The 27,495-nt window shown below is 44.6% G+C and overlaps 2 protein-coding genes across 2 annotated transcripts in view; both read right to left on the minus strand.

The window, feature by feature from the left end:
- LOC141148558 (uncharacterized) overlaps positions 1-27,495 on the minus strand; it is a gene marked incomplete in the record, with an annotated part of 670,733 nt that overhangs the window by 439,350 nt on the left and 203,888 nt on the right.
- Positions 1-27,495, minus strand: part of LOC141148559 (uncharacterized) — a 243,929-nt gene that overhangs the window by 172,734 nt on the left and 43,700 nt on the right. The window contains exons 2-3 of the mRNA XM_073636113.1: positions 17,235-17,564; positions 10,901-11,200 (exon numbers count right to left, since the gene is read on the minus strand). Of these exons, the coding sequence (XP_073492214.1) occupies positions 10,901-11,200; positions 17,235-17,564 (630 nt within the window). The remainder of the gene's footprint in view (positions 1-10,900; positions 11,201-17,234; positions 17,565-27,495) is intronic.

Below are 27,495 nucleotides of genomic sequence, written 5' to 3' on the forward strand. Positions count from 1 at the left end.
CCATTGGTCAGTTTGAGGCACCTATCATCAATGGTTTCAGAGATATGGGGCTCCTTGCACAGCCTGTCAGAAGCTACATACAGAGCAGCCAGTTTAAATACAAGCTGGCACACACTGTTTGCAGCAGACTGAGAAGATGAGCTCACAGTGCCTCTCCTCACTTCTTGTCAGAGGCACTGAGCTCAATGGATAGCTTTGAGCTTTGGACCAATGGTAAAGTACTATTGGCTCCAGCTGTTCAATAAAACTGCTGCAGTGGAGGCACGCCTCTCACTGCAGTGTCATAGAAGGGGGCACATGTCTAAAAGAGCCCTCTTAACTACAAGGAAATACATGTGTTTGTGTGTCTAAGATTTACCCACAATCCCATGTTTTTCTCACACAGTTAAGAGTAGGGATGAGCCGAACACCCCCCTGTTCGGTTCGCACCAGAACATGCGAACAGGAAAAAAATTCGTTCAAACACGCGAACGCAGTTAAAGTCTATGGGACACGAACATGAATAATCAAAAGTGCTAATTTTAAAGGCTAATATGCAAGTTATTGTCAATAAAAGTGTTTGGGGACCCGGGTCCTCCCCCAGGGGACATGAATCAATGCAAAAAAAAGTTTTAAAAACAGCCGTTTTTTCAGGAGCAGTGATTTTAATAATGCTTAAAGTCAAACAATAAAAGTGTAATATCCCTTTAAATTTCATACCTGGGGGGTGTCTATAGTATGCCTGTAAAGGGGCGCATGTTTCCCGTGTTTAGAACAGTCTGACAGCAAAATGACATTTTGAAGGAAAAAACACATTTAAAACTACTGCGGCTATTGCATTGCCGACAATACACATAGAAGTTCATTGATAAAAACGGCATGGGAATTCCCCACAGGGCAACCCCGAACCAAAATTAAAAAAAAAAAATGATGTGGGAGTCCCCCTAAATTCCATACAAGGCCCTTCAGGTCTGGTATGGATATTAAGGGGAACCCCAGCCAAAATTTAAAAAAAAAATTGACGTGGGGTTCCCCCTAAATTCCATACCAGACCCTTCAGGTCTGGTATGGATTTTAAGGGGAACCCCGCGCCAAAAAAAAAAAACAAAACGGCGTGGGGTCCCCCCAAAAATCCATACCAGACCCTTATCCGAGCACGCAACCTGGCAGGCCGCAGGAAAAGAGGGGGGGACGAGAGTGCGCCCCCCCCCCTCCTGAACCGTACCAGGCCACATGCCCTCAACATTGGGAGGGTGCTTTGGGGTAGCCCCCCAAAACACCTTGTCCCCATGTTGATGAAGACAAGGGCCTCATCCCCACAACCCTGGCCGGTGGTTGTGGGGGTCTGCGGGCAGGGGGCTTATCGGAATCTGGAAGCCCCCTTTAACAAGGGGACCCCCAGATCCCGGCCCCCCCCCTGTGTGAAATGGTAAGGGGGTACTCACCCCTACCATTTCACTAAAAAACTGTCAAAAATGTTAAAAATGACAAGAGACAGTTTTTGACAATTCCTTTATTTAAATGCTTCTTCTTTCTTCCTTCATCTTCTTCTTCTTCTGGTTCTTCTGGCTCTTCTGGTTCTTCCTCCGGCGTTCTCGTCCAGCATCTTCTCCGCGGCGTCTTCTATCTTCTTCTCCTCGGGCCGCTCCGCACCCATGGCATGGGGGGGGAGGCTCCCGCTCTTCTCTTCATCTTCTTCTCTTCTTCATCTTCTTCTTCATCTTCTTCTTCTTCTTCTCTTCTTCCTTCTTCTCTTCTTCATGTCTTCTCCGGGCCGCTCCGCAGCCATGCTGTGGCATGGAGGGAGGCTCCCGCTGTGTGACGGCGTCTCTTCGTCTGACGGTTCTTAAATAACGGGGGGCGGGGCCACCCGGTGACCCCGCCCCCCTCTGACGCACGGTGACTTGACGGGACGTCACGGGGAATGCCACAGGGAAGTCCCGTCATGTCACCGTGCGTCAGAGGGGGGCGGGGTCACCGGGTGGCCCCGCCCCCCGTTATTTAAGAACCGTCAGACGAAGAGACGCCGTCACACAGCGGGAGCCTCCCTCCATGCCACAGCATGGCTGCGGAGCGGCCCGGAGAAGACATGAAGAAGAGAAGAAGGAAGAAGAGAAGAAGAAGAAGAAGATGAAGAAGAAGATGAAGAAGAGAAGAAGATGAAGAGAAGAGCGGGAGCCTCCCCCCCATGCCATGGGTGCGGAGCGGCCCGAGGAGAAGAAGATAGAAGACGCCGCGGAGAAGATGCTGGACGAGAACGCCGGAGGAAGAACCAGAAGAGCCAGAAGAACCAGAAGAAGAAGAAGATGAAGGAAGAAAGAAGAAGCATTTAAATAAAGGAATTGTCAAAAACTGTCTCTTGTCATTTTTAACATTTTTGACAGTTTTTTAGTGAAATGGTAGGGGTAAGTACCCCCTTACCATTTCACACAGGGGGGGGCCGGGATCTGGGGGTCCCCTTGTTAAAGGGGGCTTCCAGATTCCGATAAGCCCCCCGCCCGCAGACCCCCACAACCACCGGCCAGGGTTGTGGGGATGAGGCCCTTGTCTTCATCAACATGGGGACAAGGTGTTTTGGGGGGCTACCCCAAAGCACCCTCCCAATGTTGAGGGCATGTGGCCTGGTACGGTTCAGGAGGGGGGGGGGCGCACTCTCGTCTCCCCCTCTTTTCCTGCGGCCTGCCAGGTTGCGTGCTCGGATAAGGGTCTGGTATGGATTTTTGGGGGGACCCCACGCCGTTTTTTTTTTTTTTTTTTGGCGCGGGGTTCCCCTTAAAATCCATACCAGACCTGAAGGGTCTGGTATGGAATTTAGGGGGAACCCCACGTCAATTTTTTTTTTAAATTTTGGCTGGGGTTCCCCTTAATATCCATACCAGACCTGAAGGGCCTTGTATGGAATTTAGGGGGACTCCCACATGATTTTTTTTTTTTTTATTTTGGTTCGGGGTTGCCCTGTGGGGAATTCCCATGCCGTTTTTATCAATGAACTTCTATGTGTATTGTCGGCAATGCAATAGCCGCGGTAGTTTTAAATGAGTTTTTTCCTTCCAAATGTCATTTTGCTGTCAGACTGTTCTAAACACGGGAAACATGCGCCCCTTTACAGGCATACTATAGACACCCCCCAGGTATGAAATTTAAAGGGATATTACACTTTTATTGTTTGACTTTAAGCATTAATAAAATCACTGCTCCTGAAAAAACGTCCGTTTTTAAAACTTTTTTTTGCATTGATCCATGTCCCCTGGGGCAGGACCCGGGTCCCCAAACACTTTTTATGACAATAACTTGCATATAAGCCTTTAAAATTAGCACTTTTGATTTCTCCCATAGACTTTTAAAGGGTGTTCCGCGGCATTCGAATTTGCCGCGAACACCCCAAATTGTTCGCTGTTCGGCGAACTTGCGAACAGCCAATGTTCGAGTAGAACATGAGTTCGACTCGAACTCGAAGCTCATCCCTAGTTAAGAGGGAGAATCTGCTGCTGTTGAAAAGGTACTGTTTTAATCACTTCAGTCCCGTAAGGATTTGCCCCCTTAATGACTAGAGCACTTTTTGCAAAACGGCACTGCGTCGCTTTAACTGATAATTGCGTGGTCGTGCGACGTTCTACCCAAACAAAATTGACGTCCTTTTTTTCCCACAAATAGAGCTTTCTTTTGGTGGTATTTGATCACCTCTGTGGTTTTTATATATTATTTATTTATTTTTTGCACTATAAACAAAAAAAGAGGACAATTTTTTTTTTAAAAAGCAATTTTTTTACTTTTTGCTATAATAAATACCCCCCCCCCCCCAAAAAAAAAAAATTCCTCAGTTTAGGCCGATATATATTTTCTACTTTTTTTTGGTAAAAATAAAATAATAAGCGTATATTGATTGGTTTGCGCAAAAGTTATAGCTTCTGCAAAATAGGGGATAGATTTATGGCATTTTTATTATTCATTTTATTTTTTACTAGTATGGGCAGTGAACAGCAAGTTCTATTGGGACTGCGACATTGTGGCGGAAAGATCAGACACTTTTAACACTCTTTTGGGACCATTGCCATTTTTACAGCGATCAGAGCTAAAAATAGGCACTGATTATTGTATAAATGTCACTGGCAGGGAGGGGGTTAACACTAGGAGGCATTTAAGACGTTAGGTGTGTCCTAGGGAGTGATTCTAACTGTGGGGGGATGGGACTGCCTAAAGGAGAAGAAATATCGCTGTTCATACTTAGTATGAACAACAGATGTGTCTCCTCACCCCTGACAGAACAGAGATCTGTCTGTTCACATTGACAGACCTCCGTTCTGTGTCTCTCAGGATCGATTGCGCCCTCGAGTGGTCTTAAATCGGCCGACATATACCTACGGCGTTTTGCCCAGGCGAGCCAACCTGCCGCAGTGTAACTACGGCGGCTGGTCGTTTAGTGGTTAATCATGCTAAATCATATATTATTATGCTATATGTTATAAGATAATAATTTATTATTTATCTATTTACTGTGAAATTACTGGTTGGAAGTTATAACTTCAAACTTCAGTAATTTGTCTGTTAAGCCACCTGCTTGAGTACAGTTTTTGAAAATATAGTAAATTCTCTTAAAAACAATATATAATAATTATTTGTATATTACTTACTTATGTCAATTAACACCTTACCACCCAGGCCAATTCTGACACTTCTCTCCTACAAGTAAAAATCATAATTTTTTTGCTAGAAAATTACTCAGAACCCTTAAACATTTTATATATTGTTTTAGCAGAAACCCTAGTGAATAAAATGGTGGTCGTTGCAACTTTTTATGTCACATAGTATTTGCGCAGGAATTTTTCAAAAAAAGAAACTGGTTCATGAATGAAAAAAAAAGAAAAAAAAACACACATAAGTTAGCCCGATTTTTTTGTATAATTGAAAGATGATGTTGTGCCAAGTAAATAGATACCTAACATGTCATGCTTTAAAATTGAGCACACTCATGGAATGGCGCCAAACTTCAGTACTTAAAAAACTCTATAGGCGACGCTTTAAACATTTTTACAGGTTACATGTTTAGAGTTACCGAGGAGATCTAGTGCTAGAATTATTGCTCTCGCTTTAACGATCGCGGCGTATGTAACCTGTGTGTATCTGGCTCTGATACTAGCCAGTGCCTCACCAGCCACTGACCTCACCACACGTCCCTGTGTTACACTACATTTTGGCACTATATACCACCACAATGGATTTGAAATGAAACAAATGAGATGTGCTTTAACTGCAGACTTTCAGCTTTAATTTGAGGGTATATACATCCAAATCAGGTGAACGGTGTAGGAATTACAACAGTTTGTATATGTGCCTCCCACTTTTTAAGGGACCAAAAGTAATGGGACAGATTAACAATCATCCATCAAACTTTCACTTTTTAATACTTGGTTGCAAATCCTTTGCAGTCAATTACAGCCTGAAGTCTGGAACACATAGACATCACCAGATGCTGGGTTTCATCCCTAGTGATGCTCTGCCAGGCTTCTACTGCAACGGTCTTCAGTTCCTGCTTGTTCTTGGGGCATTTTCCTTTCAGTTTTGTCTTCAGCAAGTGAAATGCATGCTCAATCAGATTCAGGTCAGGTGATTAACTTGGCCATTGAATAACATTCCACTTCTTTCCCTTAAAAAACTCTTTGGTTGCTTTCGCAGTATGCTTCGGGTCATTGTCCATCTGTACTGTGAAGCGCCGTCCAATGAGTTCTGAAGCATTTTGCTGAATATGAGCAGATAATATTGCCCGAAACACTTCAGATTTCATCCTGCTGCTTTTGTCAGCAGTCACATCATCAATAAATACAAGAGAATCAGTTCCATTGGCAGCCATACATGCCCACGCCATGACACTACCACCACCATGCTTCACTGATCAGGTGGTATGCTTTGGATCATGAGCAGTTCCTTTCCTTCTCCATACTCTTCTCTTCCCATCACTCTGGTACAAGTTAATCTTGGTCTCATCTGTCAATAGGATGTTGTTCCAGAACTGTGAAGGCTTTTTTAGATGTTGTTTGGCAAACTCTAATCTGGCCGTCCTGTTTTTGAGGCTCACCAATGGTTTACATCTTGTGGTGAACCCTCTGTATTCACTCTGGTGAAGTCTTCTCTTGATTGTTGACACACATACACCTACCTCCTGGAGAGTGTTCTTGATCTGGCCAACTGTTGTGAAGTGTGTTTTCTTCACTAGGGAAAAAATTCTTCGGTCATCCACCACAGTTATTTTCCATGGTCTTCCGGGCCTTTTGGTGTTGCTGAGCTCACCGGTGCGTTCTTTCTTTTTAAGGATGTTCCAAACAGTTGATTTGGCCACACCTAATGTTTTTGCTATCTCTCTGATGGGTTTGTTTTGTTTTTTTCAGCCTAATTATGACTTGCTTCACTGATAGTGACAGCTCTTTGGATCTCATATTGAGAGTTGACAGCAACAGATTCCAAGTGCAAATAGCACACTTGAAATTAACTTTGGACCTTTTATCTGCTCCTTGTAAATGGGATAATGAGGGAATAACACACACCTGGCCATGGAACAGCTGAGCAGCCAATTGTCCCATTACTTTTGGTCCCTTAAAAAGTGGGAGGCACATATACAAACTGTTGTAATTCCTACCCTGTTCACCTGATTTGGATGTAAATACCCTCAAATTAAAGCTGAAAGTCTGCAGTTAAAGCACATCTTGTCCGTTTCATTTCAAATCCATTGTGGTGGTGTATAGAGCCAAAAAGATTAGAATTGTGTTGATGTCCCAATATTTATGGACCTGACTGTATGTTGCTAAGAACACACTCTGTTGTTTGTTGTCTCCCGCCAAGTTCCGGCCTCTTCTTCTATATCAATCTGCAGGGGCATGCTGAAACTTTAATTTACAATAATTGTTGGGAGCTGGAGCATGGAGGACTACTCCACCTAATGATTATATAGTCCCCTCTCTATTCCTGGCTCCTTTTATTTAATTTCTGGGAGCCAAGACTGCCAGAATTACTGTGCATATCCAACAAGGTATTTCAAGGCAGGGACTGCCAGGTGGGGTGGGGGGTCCCTGCTAGGCAGGCTGTATGGGGCACCACGATTTCTAATGTTGGCCCTAAGCCCGTGATATCACAGACTGGCACACCCACACTCCAGTCCTTCCTGTACTGATTGACAGCGGTTCCTGTGTAGATCAATATGTGTGTGTCACCGGCGCAAAAAACTTTTGCTTAATTGCCCTTATTAACCCCTGTTAGAGTTGCTGTATTAAAAAAAAAAAACATTCAATGGAATGGACTAAAGATTATGATTATTGTGTGTGAGTGCGCTACTCTTTCACCATACACCACTCATAAGCAATAAAGGAATTAAAAAATTACAAAAAATCTCCCCTCCAAGTGTTAAATTCCACTTAACAATACGCTAAGCATAAATCACCAATTAATATATCAACATTGCTGACATGCAAAATATATATCACAAAGTCCTTGTGCAAAAAAGTGCAAATTCTTCTCTTAATGTGCTGCTGTGTATCTTCTATTTTCATTTGTGACTTAGTGACACACCACCACCTTCTAGATCGGCCACTCACCAGATATTTCTTTTAGGATACGCCTTTGGTTCATTAATGGGATAACCACTCCACCTTATTATCGTTCCCCACCGGTAATGCTTGAGCTTTGATATTCCTCATGTAAAGTATATGGACAACGATCATTGCGCAATGTGTTTAAAACTATTTATTATCATAAAATACAAGTGTACACTCACATTTAAAAGTGCCCTCGAGCCGGCACTAAGCTATTCCAGCAGTTAGGGACGGGTGTCATTCAGTAGCGTGGTCAGCCTGTGTGCGATGTGAGTGTCCCCGCATCCAGCTTGCGCTTCACCCCTTGTTCCCGTTCGTATCTCCACCAGCTACGGATGTTCCGGAAGTTTCCGCTCACGTGGTGCAAAATCTCGTTTCGCATCATAGTATGCATACTATGATGCGAAACGCGTAGAGGCTGCTGGGAGATTTTGCACCACGTGAGCGGGAATGTCTGTAGCTGGTAGAGATACGAACGAGAACGAGATTTTGCACCTCGTGAGCGGGAACTTCCGGAACGTCCGTAGCTGGTGGAGATATGAACGGGAACGAGGGGTGAAGCGCAAGCCGGATGCGGGGATTACTCACATCGCACACAGGCTGACCACGCTACTGAATGACACCCGTCCCTAACTGCTGGAATAGCTTAGTGCCGGCTCGAGGGCACTTTTAAATGTGAGTGTACACTTTTGTATTTTATGATAATAAATAGTTTTAAATGCATTGCGCAATGATCGTTGTCGATATACTTTACATGAGGAATATCAAAGCTCAAGCATAGCCGGTGGGGAACGATAATAAGGTGGAGTGGTTATCCCATTAATGAACCAAAGGCGTATCCTAAAAGAAATACCTCGTGAGTGGCCGATCTAGAAGGTGGTGGTGTGTCACTAAGTCACAAATGAAAATAGAAGATACACAGCAGCACATTATGAGAAGAATTTGCACTTTTTTGCACAAGGACTTTGTGATATATATTTTGCATGTCAGCAATGTTGATATATTAATTGGTGATTTATGCTTAGCGTATTGTTAAGTGGAATTTAACACTTGGGGGGGAGATTTTTTGTAATTTTTTAATTCCTTTATTGCACAGTAATCAGGAAAGTAACGTACAAATATGAGTGGTGTATGGTAAAAGGTTCCTGTGTAGAGACTTGCCGTCTAGTGATAATGCACTTAGCATATCAGAAACTGAAATGGACTGGCCTTGTATTTGGTGAGCTGTTGATTGCAAGAAGAAGGCTCCACACCCACACCTCACAAGCCATGGATACAATGGTAAATAGCAGTCAAATGACCTCCTTACAAAAAACAAAAAAGCTGCTAAAACCCTTTCTGTATTGCTTTAACTAGTTTAGCTCTTTAACTTTATGTAGCATGTCCAAAGAGTGAACCATAAAGCACATGCTACTGCAGCCATCGGCTTGTGCTGGTTTTTCTTATTTGGCTTCTGGCTGAAAGTGAAAGTGATCTGGCAACTGTATAGCCATTGATCACTTTCACTGTGCAGGAAGCTTAGTGTCCTGAGACCCCCAACTGGTTCCCAGGACCACATCTAGCCACTTCAGTATGGGCAGCGGGAGGAAACCGAGGAACATCTATTATTTGATTTCCTCTGTATTGAATGAAACAAGGAAATAAAAACATTGAAGAAAAATCGAATTATAATAATTTGTATTAAAAAAAATCTAACGGAACCCTATTGCCCCATTCACCCCTGCACATACAAATGCAGCCCAGTGTGCACATATGTATGTAACCCATGATCGCACCACACATGTGAGGTATTGGGTATCATATTATGCATGTTTGCACCAACATTCATTTTACTATATTTTTTCCTGAAAATTTACATTTGATACACAGTTAAGCTAAAAGAATTTGACATAAAAAGTTGCAACTATCATATTTTTATTCTATCGGGTCTCTGTTTTCAGAATAATGTTCTGGGTATTTAAGTAATTTTATGGCAAAAAATTTAGATTTCTCCATGTTTGCAAAAATAAAAAATAAAAATGAAAACAATTGCTCTAGTGCCAAAGTGGTTAAAATAAGGTGCAGGTTAAAGGGGTTGTAAATCCTCCTGTTTTTTCACCTTAATGCATCCTATGCATTAAGGTAAAAAAACTTCTGGCAATCACCGCCCCCCCATTATACTTACCTGAGCCGTGGAATTCACTTGGTTGTGACGTGTTCTCCCTCTCTCCGTGGGGTCCCGGCTCTTGATTGGATAGATTGATAGCAGCGCAGCCATTGGCTCCCGCTGCTGTCAATCAAATCCAATGACGCGGGGGCGGGGCAGCATCATACAATTGGTGGCTATGGACGCCTAATTGAATGACTCAGGAGCGCTCCCGCAAGGTAACTCTCCGGGGGACCGCTTCTGCTAGGGGGTTACCTGATGTGGGGAGGAGCCACGAGAGCTGCTGAGGGACCCCAGAAGTCACGGATCAGGGCCACTCTGTGCAAAACAAGCTGCACAGTGGAGGTAGGTATGACATGTTTGTTATTTAAAAAAAAAAAAAAACAAGCTTTACAACCACTTTAAGGATTCACATACACTTTGAACTCCCATGGAAAATATATTTTGTGAGTCATGACCATTGTGTTTAACAAGCCCATTGCCAAACAGAGCATTGCAAAATGAGTTACAGTTCAGTAACAATAAAAGTCCCAACTCCGCTGTGACACAATAAAACCCCTCCCCTAACTAAACACCACACACCCACCCTTTGTAAACCCTTCACTCCTTATATATTTAGAGCTTCATTCCAAGGGTTAGAGGAAGGGACAAATGTTCCTGTCTGGCTTGTACCCTAACAATCCCAAAATGTCCTAATAAATATGTTACCCTTTTGACCTGATTCATTTTAAATTTTCTGCAACTAAGTCTCCTCCCCGTTTTGTTGCTTACAGCCCATCCCACTCATGTGTCCTTTCACTTAATCGATATGCAGTTTTAGCCTTGGCTCACATTTGCGCAGGTGGGTCCCACTGCGGGTTCACACCTGTTCCTGCAGCCGCAACCACCCACACAGAAATATGCAGGAGATATGTGCGGATGCCATTAATGGCACTCACACATACTGGAAATCGCATCAACCGCTTCCCACACTGGGAACTGCACTGCAATTGCAGTTTCAGTGCAGGCTGGGATTTCAAAAAATGGAGCAGGAACCTTTTCCCTGTGATTTTAAGAGGCACAGCAGATTATACACATGAATGGGCTGCTGTGTCCATGCAAAACACGGCTCCCAGTGCTTCACAAGTGTGAACCAGGGCTAAGGCAAACTAGATTTAAAACATATTAGACAGAGAGACTGGATGATTATTCATACCTTCATAGATGAGCTGGAAGTCCTCCTGCAGAGGTTCTTGTAGAGAGTCATGTTGGACTCTACAGGAGAAGGTCTGGTTCTGGTCATCATTGGTCGGTGTGATTGTCACATTGCTGTCCACTTGGTATGTTCCATCATTATACATTTGTGGATTTCCCATGAAATGATTTGTCAGGACCTCTCCTTTTCTGTACCAAGTTATTAAGATATCCGGAGGGAAGAATCCAGTGGCCTTACAGGTCAAGGTGTTCTCTGTATTTCTCTGGACCTTCATACTTTGTATAGAGAGTAGAGGTCTGGCTGCAGGGAACACAGATACAGGTGTAAAATGGTATATACTGTTCAGAAACGTTCTTCCAAAGTAAGACAGATATGTAAAAGTGTGGGGCCTTTTATCTGATGTCAAAACTAGTGTTTTTAGTTATTGACAGTGTGGAAGGGTTAAAACCTCTGTCAGGTTTTTATTGTTGTGCCTGTCTCCTAAAGGACAAACAAAGATTTGGGGGGCACACCAAATGCATTAAAGATGGTGCAGCCACAAGACCATACAGAGAGAACAAAAGATTACAGCGCACACATACAAAAATTACATTTAACTCCTGCAAGGCTATTTAAAACACCTGAACATATTCAGAAAATATGGGGATTTAGCTACACCATATGGCCATATAGTGCTAAGCCCACTACTACATCAAAGTCCCTCATTATCATTACGCTAGCCATATGATGTAACTAATCCCCATATTTTCTAATTATGTTCGGGTGTTTTAAATAGCCTTGCAGGAATTAATTGTCATTTTTGTATGTGTGCGCTGTAATCTTTTGTTCTGTCTCCTAAAGGAGATTCGCCCTCTCTATTTGTTCTGGTGACCATTACAGTATCATCTGGATAGAAAGTGATGGGGAATTCATAATATTGGAGTTGCCACAAAAACAGGATAAAGGGGTCATTCTCTGATGGAGAAAACTGTCTAAAGAAGGATTTCCTCTCACTTTGGAGAGATTTCCACTTGCTAAAATTTTACCAAACATGTCATGTTAAAAGTCATGTTTATTATTTTATTATAAATAAAAAATGATTCTGCCTTGATGGTCCTTGTTCAGGCAATTCCTATTGTGGGGAGACAACACTGTCATTCTCTCCCAGTTGTGCTCCTGCATTGTCAATCTATCACACTGCATCCGGTGGAGATTACGAGGGGCCACTTTAATACACATTACGTAGGCACGGTTCACTGTTACTGTCTGAAACCCCACCGTCTACCACCCTCATTTTTACCAAAATTCGCAAGTTGATAACTTAAAGGTGTTGTAAAGGGTTTTTTTTTTTTTTAAATAACAAACATGTCATACCTTCTCTGTGCAAGGGTTTTTCACAGAGTGGCCCCGATCCTCCTCTTCTGGCTCCTCCTCTTCTTGAGTGCCTACACAGAGAAGTGCTTTCCCTGTGAGCACTCGTGCGGGCGCGCTCTCGAGTCCTGCTGCTGCATCCATTGACACAGAGAGCAGTACTTGGGCCCACCCCCGGTTCCCATGTCATTGGATTTGATTGACAGTTGCGGGAGTCAATGGCTGCTGCTGCTATCAATCTATTCAATGAGGACCCCAGACAGCAGCTGGAGCTGCTGTGCTTGTTCTTGTCGCTGGAAAGATCGGGTTCAGGTAAGTAAGAGGGGGGCTCTGGGGGCAGCTGAACTACAGAAATTTTATAGAACACATTAGACCCCTTAGGAGAAATATATATAAGATCTCTATCATATTTGGTGTCTAACAAAGCATCATTTCATTTTGCTAAATAATATGATGATTTGCAAATTGTGAACCCTTGTTATATAGAAATAGTTGTTGCATAGTTGCCAACATTGTAAAAAAAAATTTAGGGACACTTTTTTGCCTCTGGGCGGAGTCTTATTATAATTAGGGGGCGTGGCATTCATCTGTAGGTGTGATGTAGTGGGGGAAAAAATGTGGCACGGCGAAAATTGAGCGTGGTTTACACACACACCCCCCCCCGGGTTTCCGAGCAAAAATTTGCTAGTGAATAAAATAAATCTGATGGTCGGCTGAACAGGATGTCATCCACTGGGGGAAACACAGCCGGATTCAAGGATGTTGGCAAATATTGCCCAATAATTTGAATGCCCGTACCTGGGCTTGTATACATAAATGTCCTCCCTGTCTGTCAGAGAATCATACAGGTATACTATATTCAGCTGCTGAGATAGCGATATATAGTCCAAATCCTGTCAGTTCAGTGGTATAATTTGAATATAGGTGCCTGACATATCCACCATGAGGATAAAACTGTATGTCAGTGTATAGCAGGGTACACACAATGAAATGTCCTGACCCAAATTTTGACCAGGGCGATTGATCCCGGCCGGAACTAGGATTAATGTAAATGCAGTGGTCAACTCCGATGGGATGTATGGACTAAATCAGAGGTAGTCTCATAAACATCATTACTCCACCATACACATGTAGTCCCTGCACTTAGTTTGGGTAGGTATGATATCTTGAACCCCCGGGGTGGCAAGCATAGAGTGTGTACAGTCCCGTTCTCAGAGCTGGCTCCCGTGGGGGGCGTTTGATCACTGTCACAGTGCCTCCGCGCTATACAGCGCTATTCAGTGGGTGGATCTGAGCATGGGGGGTAAGATATACAGCAGTACAGCGGAAAATCAATGTCGGTCCAAAAAAGATTCTTACCCCTCCTGCCGTTCAGCGTAATAGCCGACCGAATTCCTCCATCCAGCCAGCGTGTGTAAATTCGGGACCCACTTGCATCTGAACACACATCTAACTTCCGTCAGGGAAGATCAGCTGAGCGTGCTAGGGCTTCCGAGTAGGTGTGCTGTTGATGTGCTGTTAGCTGTATAAGTGGATGGCCACTGGTTCACACATCCATAGCGGCACTGCTGTCAGGGATGTCCATACACGGAAGAGCCAAACTGTAAAATTTGGCATCTATGGCATCGAATTGTCGACGCGTTTCGTGCTACACAACGAGCACTTCGTCTGTGCTTCAGTGATTACCATCTTTATATAGATGTTGTTCATTGCTTTTTTATTTTTCATGGTTTCTTGATATTGTGGAGGAATGGACCCCACCTGTGTGGACCAGATCCGCAGACGTGGGATCCCTTACCTCATGCTTTTATGCAAATTTTTCAAGTTTTTTGTATAATCTTGATCTCATTACGTGGTAGCTTCTCCCTCTGTTGGCATTCGTGGGACCACTCTGGCCCCTTTTCTTTTTCTCTAGGTTAACTGTTTGTTGCTACCTGGGAGGGAGCCTGTCATATTGAAGAACCATATAGATCTAACCCTATATACAATTTTTTCTATTTTTTCTATTACATGAATTTTTTCTATTACATGAGTTGATTCATATTAGAGGGATGGTTTTTTAGCAATTTTTTTTTCAAATCCCAGTAGATTCCCTCCTTACACCAGGCAATCCCAGTAGAGTCTCTCCTTACACCAGGCAATCCCAGTAGAGTCCCTCTTTACACCAGGCAATCCCAGTTGAGTCCCTCTTTACATCAGGTGTCCCCAGCGGAGTCCTCCTTACATCAGATGTCCCCAGTAGAGTCCCTCATTACATCAGGCATTCCCAGCGGAGTCCCTCCTTACACCAGGCAATCCCTGTAGAGTCCCTCCATACATCAAGTGTCACCCAGTGAAGCCCCCCTCTCATCAGGTGTCCCCCAGTGGAGCCCCTCTCTCATCAGGTGTCCCCTAGTGGAGCCCCCCTCTCATTAGGTGTCCCCCAGTGTCAGGGAAATGGCCGTAGGAGAACTGGCAATAGTGCCAGTTGTCAAGGAACCAACAGCAGAAGAAGGGCTCTAGGACCCAGCATCTCTACCAGCACTTATGGCAGGAGAAGGACTTTAAGACCCAGTATCTCTACCAGCAGGTCACATGGGCCTATATAAGGAAGTCTGCTAGTGTCTGCAGTTGCTGGTTTGTTAGTCTTCCTGTGCCTCTGTGCAATTACTATTTGGATTCCTGTTGTGACCGGGCTTGTTCCTGACCTGTCTGATCTGCTCTCCTGGTTTGACTCCCTGGCTTGATTTACCGACTTGTTGTCCTCTCCAGTACCTGATCCCAGCTTGTATCACGGACTTTGCTACAGTTACCTGTTCCTGCCTGCTTCCTGATACCAGACCTTTGGCTTGTCCCTGTTTCTGCAACCTGCCTCTTCCTCTTGCTGGATCTACTGTGTTCGACCCCTGGCCTGGCTTCCACTACTGTTCCTTGTGCATACCTTGCCAAGTATTACCGAGGATTCTTATAGACTTTAACCCAGCTGTGTTTCCTGTATTACCCGGTGTCCTTTTGGTGCCCACCAACTCTTCTCTCTGGAATCCATCTGGCAACCTGTGCTTCACTGGGCACTACACCCTCTGTACCCAACTTCAGGGGTGTACTGCACTCAGCCGCAAGGGGAGCCCTCTCTGCATTTCGGCCTCCAACCAGGTAAGTGACACCCAGTGAAGCCCCCCTCTCATGAGGTGTCCCCCAGTGAAGCCCCCCTCTCATCAGGTGTCCCCCAGTGGAGCCCCACTCATCAGGTGTTCCCCAGTGAAGCCCCCCTCTTATTAGGTGTCTCCCAGCAGCGGAGACTCTCTCCCCCGCCATTATAGAAAAACAGATCGCACAGGCAGTCAGTGCAACAAAATAGGCGGGGTGGCTGCCAATATAAATTGATCTGCGGCACCGCCCACCCCCGCCCCTTCCCACATCAGGTCACAGACAGACCGGCAGCGGGGCGGGAAGTGGGCGGTGCCACAGCTCAATTTCTATTGGCAGCCACCCGGCATCTTGTTCTAGTCTTCAGGAAAATGGCAGCCAGTGGAGACATTGTCTCCGCCGGCCGCGGACCTCTAGCGGCGGCGAAAATTCAGGAATACAAGAATTTCCCGGGACATTTCCCGGGAATCGCGAAATCTGGGAAAAAGGGTCTAAATGTCCAGGAATGAACAGTTGGTAAGCATGTTGTTGTCAGGACGTCGTGGTTTTGGCTGCGTTAAATTCTCCTTATCTATCTGTCCACCTGCAAGGTTATTGTGGCCAGTCTCTGGGTGGAAATGAAACCTGATTCAACTCAGCCAAGCCTGCTTTCTCATGCTTGGGATATTGTGTTTAACAGGTGCCTTAAGTGTGTTGGCCCTGCTGCTTGGATTTCCCTGTGTATGACTTTGGATTGGAACTCAGACAACTCTCTAAAGTCTGCACCAAAGGGGCAAGCAAGTACCAGAAGGCCTGCTTCCCTAATGGAGAAGGGGGCTTCTATAGCTGAAGAACACAGAAGTCAGCTATAGTGTCTGACCACCTGCATTAGGGGTAAGCCTGACATTTGTACATTGGATAGTTGACATTAAGGTTATGTCCCCTTGGATACTATAATACAACACACCCCTCGGACCCTTTTATTGGGTGGAGGTAATTCTGCAAAGCCTTCACAAGGGTCAAGAAAAAGCTGTTGCATGTGGCAATAACTCTTGTTAACCCTCAAAACTACAAGAAATGTCAGATTATTTTACTGTTACTTATGATTATTATCTTCTCTGTAAATATTTCATGCCCTCCTTTCCTTTCTTTTTCATGAAAACAATATTTAAATATTGTTAAGTTTAATCTCTGAATGCTCTAATTAGAAACTTAGAACTTAGTCTCTGTGAAGAAGCTACCATAGTGTAAATTCTGTTACATTCCTGTCTGGGGGTGGCAGCGAGTGATAGACATTTTTGAAATATTCAAATTGCAAAAGTGAATGCTGTGAATGGTGCATATTTTCTTTAAAATACATAGGGCCAGCTACCATGTGTGTGAAGGGTTAACTGCTCAGTTATCCTGCCCCAGTGACATCCATTCTTAGTCTACATGGGCTTAGTTGATTGTCACATGAGCTGAAAAATCTCTGCGCAGGGTGTGGCATCACAACATGCCCCATTGGCGAGGATACAAACAGCCATGATGACACACATTGAGCAGACCTGATCCACCAGTATCACTGTCAGAAAGCTGGTCCACAACAAGCATGTGAAGCAATGCTGAAGCGAACGCATGTAGATAGGAGGTGGCTCAAAAAAGATTGGAGATCAGCAGGACTAAGATGCAAAAAAGGCTAAAAATGTATTTAATAATAAAAAACATAGTAATTGTCTATGATACACCGTGCTTTGGCAAACTAAAAGCCATCCAGTTAGAGATTGGATGTACATTTAATTGTACAGTAATTATATTGTTTTTAATCAAAATCTTATCATGAAAGCAATGTTTAACTTGACATTTACATATACAAAACTTATGCAGTAGGTGCCCTTACCAAACACTTTGAATGAAATCTCCTTCTCTTTGCTTTCAGTGCTGTATTTAACGGTACACACATAGGTGCCCCTATCAGAGATGGTCACGCTGGATACATATAATGAGGCATTTCCATGATCCAGAGATTCCACATTGAGGGACATCCTGGGGTCTTGGGAGACAAAGCCTTTGTCATATTTCAGGATGACTTTTCCCTGGAAGGTCCACGATACAACCAGGAGGTTAAGATCCGGCGGTTGTTTATCCACCGAGAAGTTACAGATGAGGATGGTGTCCTTGGTGAAAAGGGCCCTTTGTGGGGAAGGAGCAGAGACATCCAAAGCTGCATCTATTGAGATACATTAGCAGGTAAGATTATAAAAAAGTAATACTTATGAAATGCATCAGAGCAAATAAAATAAAGTGCTGCTTGGGAGGGAGGCCACAGAAGTATGAAAAGTGTATGTAATTATGTTAACCTTTTGTTTAGTTTTGGATTGACTTTAGAAAAAGTTAGAACCCATGCTAGATATTTCTTGCTCCATGTCCCTGCTGGAGAGATTTACCTCACTATTGATCCTGGGGACCATTGTAATTTTGGTATCTTCCCCTCCCCACTTTTTAGTGCTAGTTGGTTAAGTCCTAGCTAGACCCTACCCTCTTCTTCTCTGCCTCCTTATCAGTGTTAGTTAATCACAGAGACAGAGCTCAGTTTTCTGTAGTCCCTAACACTAAGTTCAACAAAATGCATGTGCTTCTTTTGTGGAGACTCTCAGAAATTAGAGTTAGGGACCTGCAGAAAACAGGGTGCCTTGACAGGGCCTGTAGCTTACTCATGTATTTGCAAATGTGTGCAGACTAAACCCTTGTTCTTAAAGCGGAGTTCCACTCATTTTTGTGTATATTAAAAGTCAGCAGCTACAAAAAGTGTACCTGCTGACTTTTAATAAACACACACTCACCTGTCCCACAATCCAGCGATGTGGCCACCTGAGCCCTCACTTCTCTCCCTCGTCTCTCCCTGGCGCCGGCATTGCAAGTGTGGGCGCCCGGCTGTGACAGCTTGTGGCTTCACAGCCGGGTGCGCACTGCGCATTCGCGAGTTGCGCAGCGACTTCCTCTTGGTCAGGCAATCTTCTGGGACCTGTGACATGTCCCAGAAGATTTCAAGGGGGGGAGAGAGAGGAGAACTTCCCCTTGAGCCAAGGAGGCTTGAGCGGAAGTGGAAGCAAGTACCGGTCAAAACTAGGTACCCCCCCCTCAAAAAAATGACATGTGAAATGTGGCACATGGGGGGGGGGGGCTTAAAATGGAACTTCCCCTTTTGGGTGGAGCTCCACTTTAATGCATATTGTTAGACAGGTCTATTCGGTTGGTTGTTGGCTGGTTGGTAAGTTTGAGCTTTGAAATCTCTTTTTTGTTAGATGTAAGCTAAACTGTCATGAAAGGCTCACATTCATGATAGCTTGCTTACTATTGTAATGCTGTGATTGGCCCACAGCTATCACATGGTAACTGGCACCCTGTACCATGTGATTAGCTGTAGCCAATCACAGCATCACAATAGTAAGCAAGCTGTCATGAATGAAAGCCTTTCATGACAGTTAAAACTATTGCCTAAAACAGTGATTATCATCACTGTTATAAGCAATAAAAACGTTTTTTTTACTTACTGTCACCAGGCAGTATCCCTGATCACTGCTACAACAGTCATATAATTAAGCTGTACTGCACTGGCAGTATGTAAAATTGTGAATTTTTTTTTTCTTTTTTTTTTTTTTTTTTTATTGTGACAAGAAATTACAACTTCAAAAACCTGCCATGCCTCTTACTGAATACTGTACTTCAGACTATCTAGTTTCCAAAAAGGGTCATTTGGAGGGTGTTTGTACTGTCCTGACATTTTAGGGCCTCAAGAAAAGAGAGGCTGTCGGTACATCAGGATTGATAAATTTTCAAATATAATAATATTTCAGATACCATAGTTTGTGGACTCTACAATTTTCACACCGACTAAATAATATACACTTATTTGGGATATTTTCACCAAACAAATGTAGCAGAATACATGTTAGCCTAAATTTATGAGGAAAGATTATTTGATTGCAAAAGTTTATAACAGAAACTAAGGAAAACCGTGTTTTTGTTCAAAATGCTCGGTATTTTTTCGTTCATAGAGCAAAAAATAAAAAGCCCAGTCATTATCACATATCACCAAAAGAAAGCTCTATTTTTGTGAAAAAAAAATATACAATGCCTTGCAAAAGTATTCACCCCCCCCCCTTGTTTTTACCTATTTTGTTACATTGCAGCCTTTAGTTCAATGTTTTTTTAATCTGAATCATATGTTATGGATCAGAACACAATAGTCTAAGTTGGTAAAGTAAAAATAGAAAAATATATACATAAAACTATTTTTCAGAAATAAAAAAACTGATAATTGGCATGTGCGTATGTATTCACCCACTTTGTTATGAAGCCCATAAAAAGCTCTGGTGCAACCAATTACCTTCAGAAGTTACATAATTAGTTAAATGATGTCCACCTGTGTGCAATCTAAGTGTCACATGATCTGTCATTACATATACACACCCTTTTGAAAGGCCCCAGAGGCTGCAACACCTAAGCAAGAGGCACCACTAAACAAACAATGCCTTGAAGACCAAGGAACTCTCCAAACAAGTAAGGGACAATGTTGTTGAGAAGTACAAGTCAGGGTTAGGTTATAAAAAAAATATCCAAATCGTTGATGATCCCTAAGAGCACCATCAAATCTATCATAACCAAATGGAAAGAACATGGCACAACAGCAAACCTGCCAAGAGACGGGTGCACACCAAAACTCACGGACCGGAAAAGGAGGGCATTAATCAGAGAGGCAGCACAGAGACCTAAGGTAACCCTGGAGGAGCTGCAGAGTTCCACAGCAGAGACTGGAGTATCTGTACATAGGACGACAATAAGCCGTACGCTCCATAGAGTTTGGCTTTATGGCAGAGTGGCCAGAAGAAAGCCATTACTTTCAGCAAAAAACAAAATTGCACATTTTGAGTTTGCGGAAAAAGACGTGTGGGAGTCTCCCAAAATGTATGGAGGAAGGTGATCTGGTCTGATGAGACTAAAATTGAACTTTTTGGTCATCAAAGAAAACGCTATGTCTGGCGCAAACCCAACACATCACCCAAAGAACATTATCCCCACAGTGAAACATGGTGGTGGCAGCATCATGTTGTGGTTATGTTTTTCAGCAGTCGGGACTGGGAAACTGGTCAGAGTTGAGGGAAAGATGGATGGTGCTAAATACAGGGATATTCTATTGCAAAACCTGTACCAATCTGTGTGTGATTTGAGGCTACGATGGAGGTTCACCTTCCAGCAGGACAATGATCCCAAACACACTGCTAAAGCAATACTTGAGTGGTTTAAGGGTAAACATGTAAATGTGTTGGGATGGCCTAATCAAAGCCCAGACCTCAATCAAATAGAAAATCTGTGGTCAGACTTAAAGATTGCTGTTCACAAGCGCAAACCATCCAACTTGAAGGAGCTGGAGCAGTTTTGCGCATTGACTTTTTCTGGGGTTTTTTTGTCCTATTGTTTGCTTCACAAAAAAAAAAAAAATCTTTAAAGTTGAGGGTATGTTCTGTAAATGAAATGATGCAAATCCTCAAACAATCCATGTTAGGTCCAGGTTGTGAGGCAACAAAACACGAAAAATGCCGGGGGGGGGGGGGGTGAATACTTTTGCAAGGCACTGTACATTTCATTTGTGTACAGTGTTGCATGAGCGCATAATTATTAGTTAAAGTAGCTATATGCAGATAAGGGGGGTCATGCTATAGATGTAGGCATACAGTCAGGTCCATAAATATTGGGACATCGACACAATTCTAATCTTTTTGGCTCTATACACCACCACAATGGATTTGAAATGAAACGAACAAGATGTGTTTTACCTATTTACCTATTGTGGTGGTATATAGAGCCAAAAAGATTAGCATTGTGTTCGATGTCCCAATATTTATGGACCTGACTGTACCTCCTGAAGCCTGACTGAAAAGCTCCATAACCTACCGATCCAGCCGCGTCCATAAACAGGGCCAAGTCAGTGTTGCTGATCGGGCCAGACATCCACAGGGATTGTCCATTGTAAGACTCCAAAAAAAGTGTCCCAAATCCTAAAGTCGTCCCGTAGATCCTTAGTCAGACTAATGTAGTGCCGTGGGGCGCTGACGCCCACTGTAGCCAAGTAAAGTTGGCGGCAAAAAATTCTGCCCATAGAAATAATCCTGCAGGCAAAATTACATTTTCCCAGCAAGGACTGCAACTCCCTCAACTGTACCTTGCGCCTGCGTGCCGCCCACTTCCTTCCGCAAGGCCCCCAGTTTGTCCTCAGGCAAATGGCACTCCATGGCCACCAAATCGATTGTTATGCCCAGAAAAACCAGGTCAATTGCTGGTCCCTCCGTTTTTTCCTGGGCCAAAGGGATGCCGAAACAGTCCGCTATATGTTGTAACGTCCCCAGCAAAACCGCACATGCGTTGGAAGCAGGCAGACTGACGTACAGGAAATCATCCAGATAGTGGATGAAGGAATTCAGCCCTGACACATCCCGCACAACCCATTCGACAAAGGAACTAAAGGCCTCAAACAGCGCACAGGAAATGGAACACCCCATTGGTAGGCAACGATCGTCAAAATTTGAACCTTGCCACCGACAACCTAAAAGGTGCACACTGTCCGGATGAACCGGGAGCAGGTGAAACGCCGCCTCCACATCTGCCTTGGCCAACAATGAACCGCGGCGATACCTATGTACCAGGATACGGCCGCGTCAAACGAAGTATAGGTGACCGCACAGGCCTGCGGGTCAATAACATCTTTGACCGAGCCCCCTTTTGGGTAGGAAAGATGATGTATTAAACGGTACTTGCCTGGCTCTTTTTTGGGAACAACCCCCAGGGGAGACATTACCAGGCCCGGAAACGAAGGAGAGGAGAAAGGTCCGCTCATCTTACCCAGGGAAATTTCCTTCGCAAGTTTCTCTGACACCACCTCTGGGAACTGGAGTGCTGACTGCAAATTAGTGGACAAAGGTGGAACCCCTGCCAGTGCACATGGAATATGAAAACCCTCTGTAAAACCCTCCCCCGGGAGCTGTACTGAGTCCCGATCTGGGTACTTACTTAGGAAAGGAGCCATCCTTTCCACCCTCACCGGAGTCCTCCCTTTTTCAGGACGCATCACCTCGACCTTTTCTGGACATGAAGCAGTGCACAAGAGAATGGCCGCTGCCATTAACTGTCGTTAAACTGCCAACATACCCCCTTATTCCTAGAGGCCGACGTACCTGAGGTGGAGGTGCCACCAGCCCCTCCTGGAAAAAAATGGTTCCCCACTCTGGCCGGTGTCATCAGTTTCATCCAGAGACCGATATCCTTATGGTCCCAGCGAATAGCAGGCCGGACGGCTTTCCACTGCCGTCACTGCTCATCGTAGCAGAGTCATGCCACGCCACCATAAACCCTATTAGCCTCCCCTATAGCATCCTATAACAAAATAGAGCCGAACAACTCTCCGGTTCTCTTTCGCCAATCACATTCGCCAATATCGCAAACAATTGGCAAACGTGCGAGGGATGAGGCGATACCGACAATTTTCCTCATCTTCTTTCTTGCTTTCTTCAGATTTTACATGGTCCAGGTTACATTTTTCAAGAGGGAGTAAGGAAAACATTTCCACGTACTCCCCCTTCCAAATCTTCTCCCTTACCTCCGGCTTGAGGTGAGCCCCCAGGGGCCCCTCAAAGCAAACATATACCTCACATTTCGCTGAGTCTGCCAATCTCACCTTGTCCGTTTCCTTGTCCCCATCCTTGGACTTCTCCGCCCCCGTGGCTACACTGCCGATCACTTGCTGTGTCCCTATCCCTGACCCCAGTAGCACCGGGGCAGGGTGGGGATTCCAGGCACCGACTCCTCCGGTGCCTCTGCCAGGTCCCGCAACATGACCTTCGTCCCTTTCTGAACCGCACCTCCTCCAGTTCCTGCAAGAGCTCCCTCAAGCCAGCCAGCACATCCCGGGCAAGCACATCTGACCCCTGCAGAGTAGCCCTATCCCGTGCCTCCCGACTCGTGACCCCCGCCCCAGTAAGTAAAGAAGGGGGAATAAAAGGTAAAAGAGAAGAGAAACACTCACCAGGCTGCGCGGGGCCGGGGACCCCCCCAGCCACAGGTCCAGCCTCGCTGTTACTTGAACGTCCTCCTCCAACTCTCCTTCCTCAGCGCTGCACTCTTCCACCTCCGACCGGTCCTCAGGCACCATGGGTCCTGCTGACTTCCGGGCTGCAGGCCATCCTCTCCCCCCATCTGCCGCTGGTAAGCCCCTTGCAGCCGACCCACTCGCAGCCGCAGGAATCCTCCGCACCAGACCCGTTTTCCTGCCTCTGCTGCCGCCCCTCCCCGACCAGGACTCCCAGGCACCAACTGTGACCCAGAGGTGGTCGCCGCCATCCTCCTTCCTCCCTGGGCAGACGTGCCCGCTCTTTCTCCCCGCTCTGCCTCCCTGTAGGAAGAGCCGCCGACTGCACCAGGGGACAGGCCGGAGCCCACAGCTTTTTCTCTCCCATGCCGAGCTGACATGCCGGCTGGAGCCTCGACAGACATGCCAGTCGCCCCCCGCTCCGGAATCCTGATGATGAAGGATGGGACTGTGGCAACATTCTGGTGAGTACCCATCCCCCGAGGGCTCCGCCTAAGCTGGGGATTCCACCCAGGCACGCCACCCGCCGAAGCCAGCGGCCCTTTAGATACAGCGTTGAAACAAATCCTCCTACATAAGTTGAACCTTTTTGTCTGCAGTCTTCTCTTCTCTACATCTGTTCAAAGTGCAGAATTTATAAGTCTTGTCTGAGCTGTCAGAAAAAAAGGGGGTGGAGAGTCACACTCTGCAGAGCTCAGTGAAGAGATCTCTGAGACCTGATTGGAGGGAAGTGACATACCCTCTTTACCACAGCATACAGGAACAGAGCTGAGGCTATCAATCAGCTGGAGGTCCCTCTCCTGTTGCCATTTAATTATTGGTGTCAGGAAAACTTGTCAGATGTGATTCATGCTGATAGAAGAGGAATGAAGCAACAGACAGAAATGACACTTCGTGCTAATTGAGACAAGTAAACACTAAAGAAAAAATTATATTTCATGTTTGAGGTTTACAACCACTTTAATGTTACATTCTTTACATGACCACAGTCTCTGGGTTTCATTCACACTGGCAAATTATGCATGCTATGATTTTAAGTGGCAAGAACCAGCAGATTCTTGGGGCTGGAATTGAGAAATGTGCGCATATAGTTGCAATTACAATACAATGACAGGTTGTTGGTAGCCACAGCTAATTGTGACTGGCCACATAGCCAGCGATTACCTGCGGTAATTGCGGCTGAACATAATTTGTGTAGTTTAACAAGCTATTTGTACAAATCTGTCAGTTCCACCTGCAGAAATCTACAGATGTAGGCAGGCAGGTTGAAATGTGTTAATTCTGGTGAGTAAGCTGCTGGCCCAGGCTGGAGATTGGATTAACTGTTGTAATCTCAGTTGCTGGGTTTTTTTATCCTAGTCAGCCCACCTGTGCTATAAAAAGAGGAAAGGCTGAGATCCAGGGGCTTCCTAGTTGAACTAGTTGGTTTGGTTCTGCTCGCGGTATCAGGGCTGCTGCCCCTTGCAATACACTGATGACACTGGGACTTTCGAAGACTTCCAAACCATGGACAATGCCATAATGGACTCTCACCTCACAGAGGTATGCCTGGGCAGCTACACTACTATAGTTAGGGTTAGGGGAAGGACGTTGTTTATATCGAACTGCCACACTTGTTCAGTAAAGTTACATTACATGTTTTGAGCCTGGTCTGAAGTTATTCAAAGGAGTGTGTGTTGGTTCTGACCTATCTAAAGAAACTAGGTCTGTAAAGCATTATGGGGTATGAAGTAACACCACTGCAAAGGGTTAACTCAGCAAGACAAAGACGAAGAGTGTAGCTGCTAAGAGTAACCAAGCATAAGTTCAAGACACAAAGCAACCACTCATACATCTATTTCCCCAGGACAACCTCTGGATATGATGCTGAGCACGTGCAGTCAACTTCTTTGGTCGAACATGGCGAGCCCTGTTCTGAGTGGAACCTGTCCTGTTAAACCGCTGTATGGTCTTGGTCACTATGATGCGGCTCAGGTTCAGGGTCTTGGCAATCTTTCTATAGCCTAGGCCATCTTTATGTAGCGCAACAATTCTTTTTTTCAGATCCTCAGAGAGTTCTTTGCCATGAGGTACCATGTTGAACTTCCAGTGACCATTATGAGAGAGTGAGAGCGATAACACCAAACTTAACACACCTGCTCCCCATTCACACCTAAGACCTTAAGACACTAACGAGTCACATGGAGGGAAAATGGCTATTTGGGCCCAATTTGGACATTTTCACTTATGGACTCACTTTTGTTGCCAGTGGTTTAGGCATTAATGGCTGTGTGTTGGGTTATTTTGAAGGGACAGCAAATGTACACTGTTATACAAGCTGTACAGTCACTACTTTACATTGTAGCAAAGTGTCATTTCTTCAGTGATGTCACATGAAAAGATATAATAAAATATTTACAAAAATGTAAGGGGTGTACTCACTTTTGTGAGATACTGTATCATCCCTGACCATGTTTGCTGGTCCACGTGTGGACCTGGAGGAACATGACTGCCAATTTGTGTACCAGTGTTCTCTCCTCTCTAAGCTCACGTTCCTGCCTTCCTCAACCTCAGAACCAACATTTGAATCAAGTAATGGCTGTGCATCATCAAGGAGCAAGTGGTTGATGCTGTGTTCAAATAACTCAGCTGACTCCTCCATGCCTGATGCTGGGGCTATGGCAGGAATAGCTGTGGACAAGGAGACAGGTTTAGCCACTCTGGCAGCTGCAGTGGACTGTGCACCAGTCTCTGCTTGGGTGACGGAGGATGAGGAGGCTGAGGATGGTTTAGTAAGTCAGTCCACCACCTCCTCTGCATGATGTGGCTGGATAGCACGGGCAACATCACTAAAGAGAGAAAATGATGGCCTGCCTGAGGTCTGACCACATTCACCTTTGCCTGTGGACATATACGCTGCTGGCCCCCTCACAGTGCCATGGGAACGTCGGCCTCTCCTTGTTGTCCTCCCAGACATGATGTGTGGGGGGGTGCTTATTAACACAATGTAATATGTGAATGTGTACATGGATGCACTTTAATCAATGGAAAGTGGTGTTTGGTGCACTTTAACTTGAGCACTCACTACTACACAGACACACTCCACTGATACAATATATTATACTGCAGTAAAACTGCACTAATGCACTACACGATGCTGCATTAAGCATGCACTAATGCACAGAAATGTACTGCGTTAAATGGCACGTAACGCACTGAAATATATGGCGGTAAACTTGCAGTAATGCACTGAACTGTACTGCATTAAAACGGAAGATAACGTACTGAAATATGCTGCGTTAAACTTACAGTAATGCACAGAATTGTACAGCATTAAACAGAAGATAATGCACAGAAATTTACTGCGTTAAACGGGACGTAACGCACTGAAATATATGGTGTTAAACTTGCAGTAACGCACTGAACTATACAACGTTAAACGGAAGATAATGCACTGAAATATACAGTGTTAAACTTGCAGTAATGCACTGAGCTGTACTGCGTTAAACTGAAGCCAACGCACTTAAATATACGGCGTTAAACTTGCACTAATGCACAGAAATGTACTGCTTTAAATGGCACGTAATGCACTGAAATATATGGCGTTAAACTTGCAGTAACGCACAGAACTGTACGGCGTTAAACTTGCAGTAACACACTGAAATTTACTGTATTAAGCGTGCACTAATGCACAGAAATGTACTGCATTAAATGGCATGTAACGCACTGAAATATATGGCGTTAAACATGCAGTAACGCACTGAACTGTACAGCGTTAAACTTTCAGTAATGCACTGAAACATACAGAGTTAAACTTACAGTAACACACAGAACTGTACAGCGTTAAACAGAAGATAACACACTGAAATATACTGTGTTAAGCATGCACTAACGCACAGAAATGTACTGCGTTAAATGGCATGTAACGCACTGAAATATATGACGTTAAACTTGCAGTAATGCACTGAACTGTACTGCATTAAATGGAAGATAACACACTGAAATATACAGAGTTAAACTTGCAGTAATGCACTGAACT

This window comes from Aquarana catesbeiana, linkage group LG06 (assembly GCF_042186555.1).
Source record: "Aquarana catesbeiana isolate 2022-GZ linkage group LG06, ASM4218655v1, whole genome shotgun sequence".
NCBI classification, from domain to species: domain Eukaryota; kingdom Metazoa; phylum Chordata; class Amphibia; order Anura; family Ranidae; genus Aquarana; species Aquarana catesbeiana.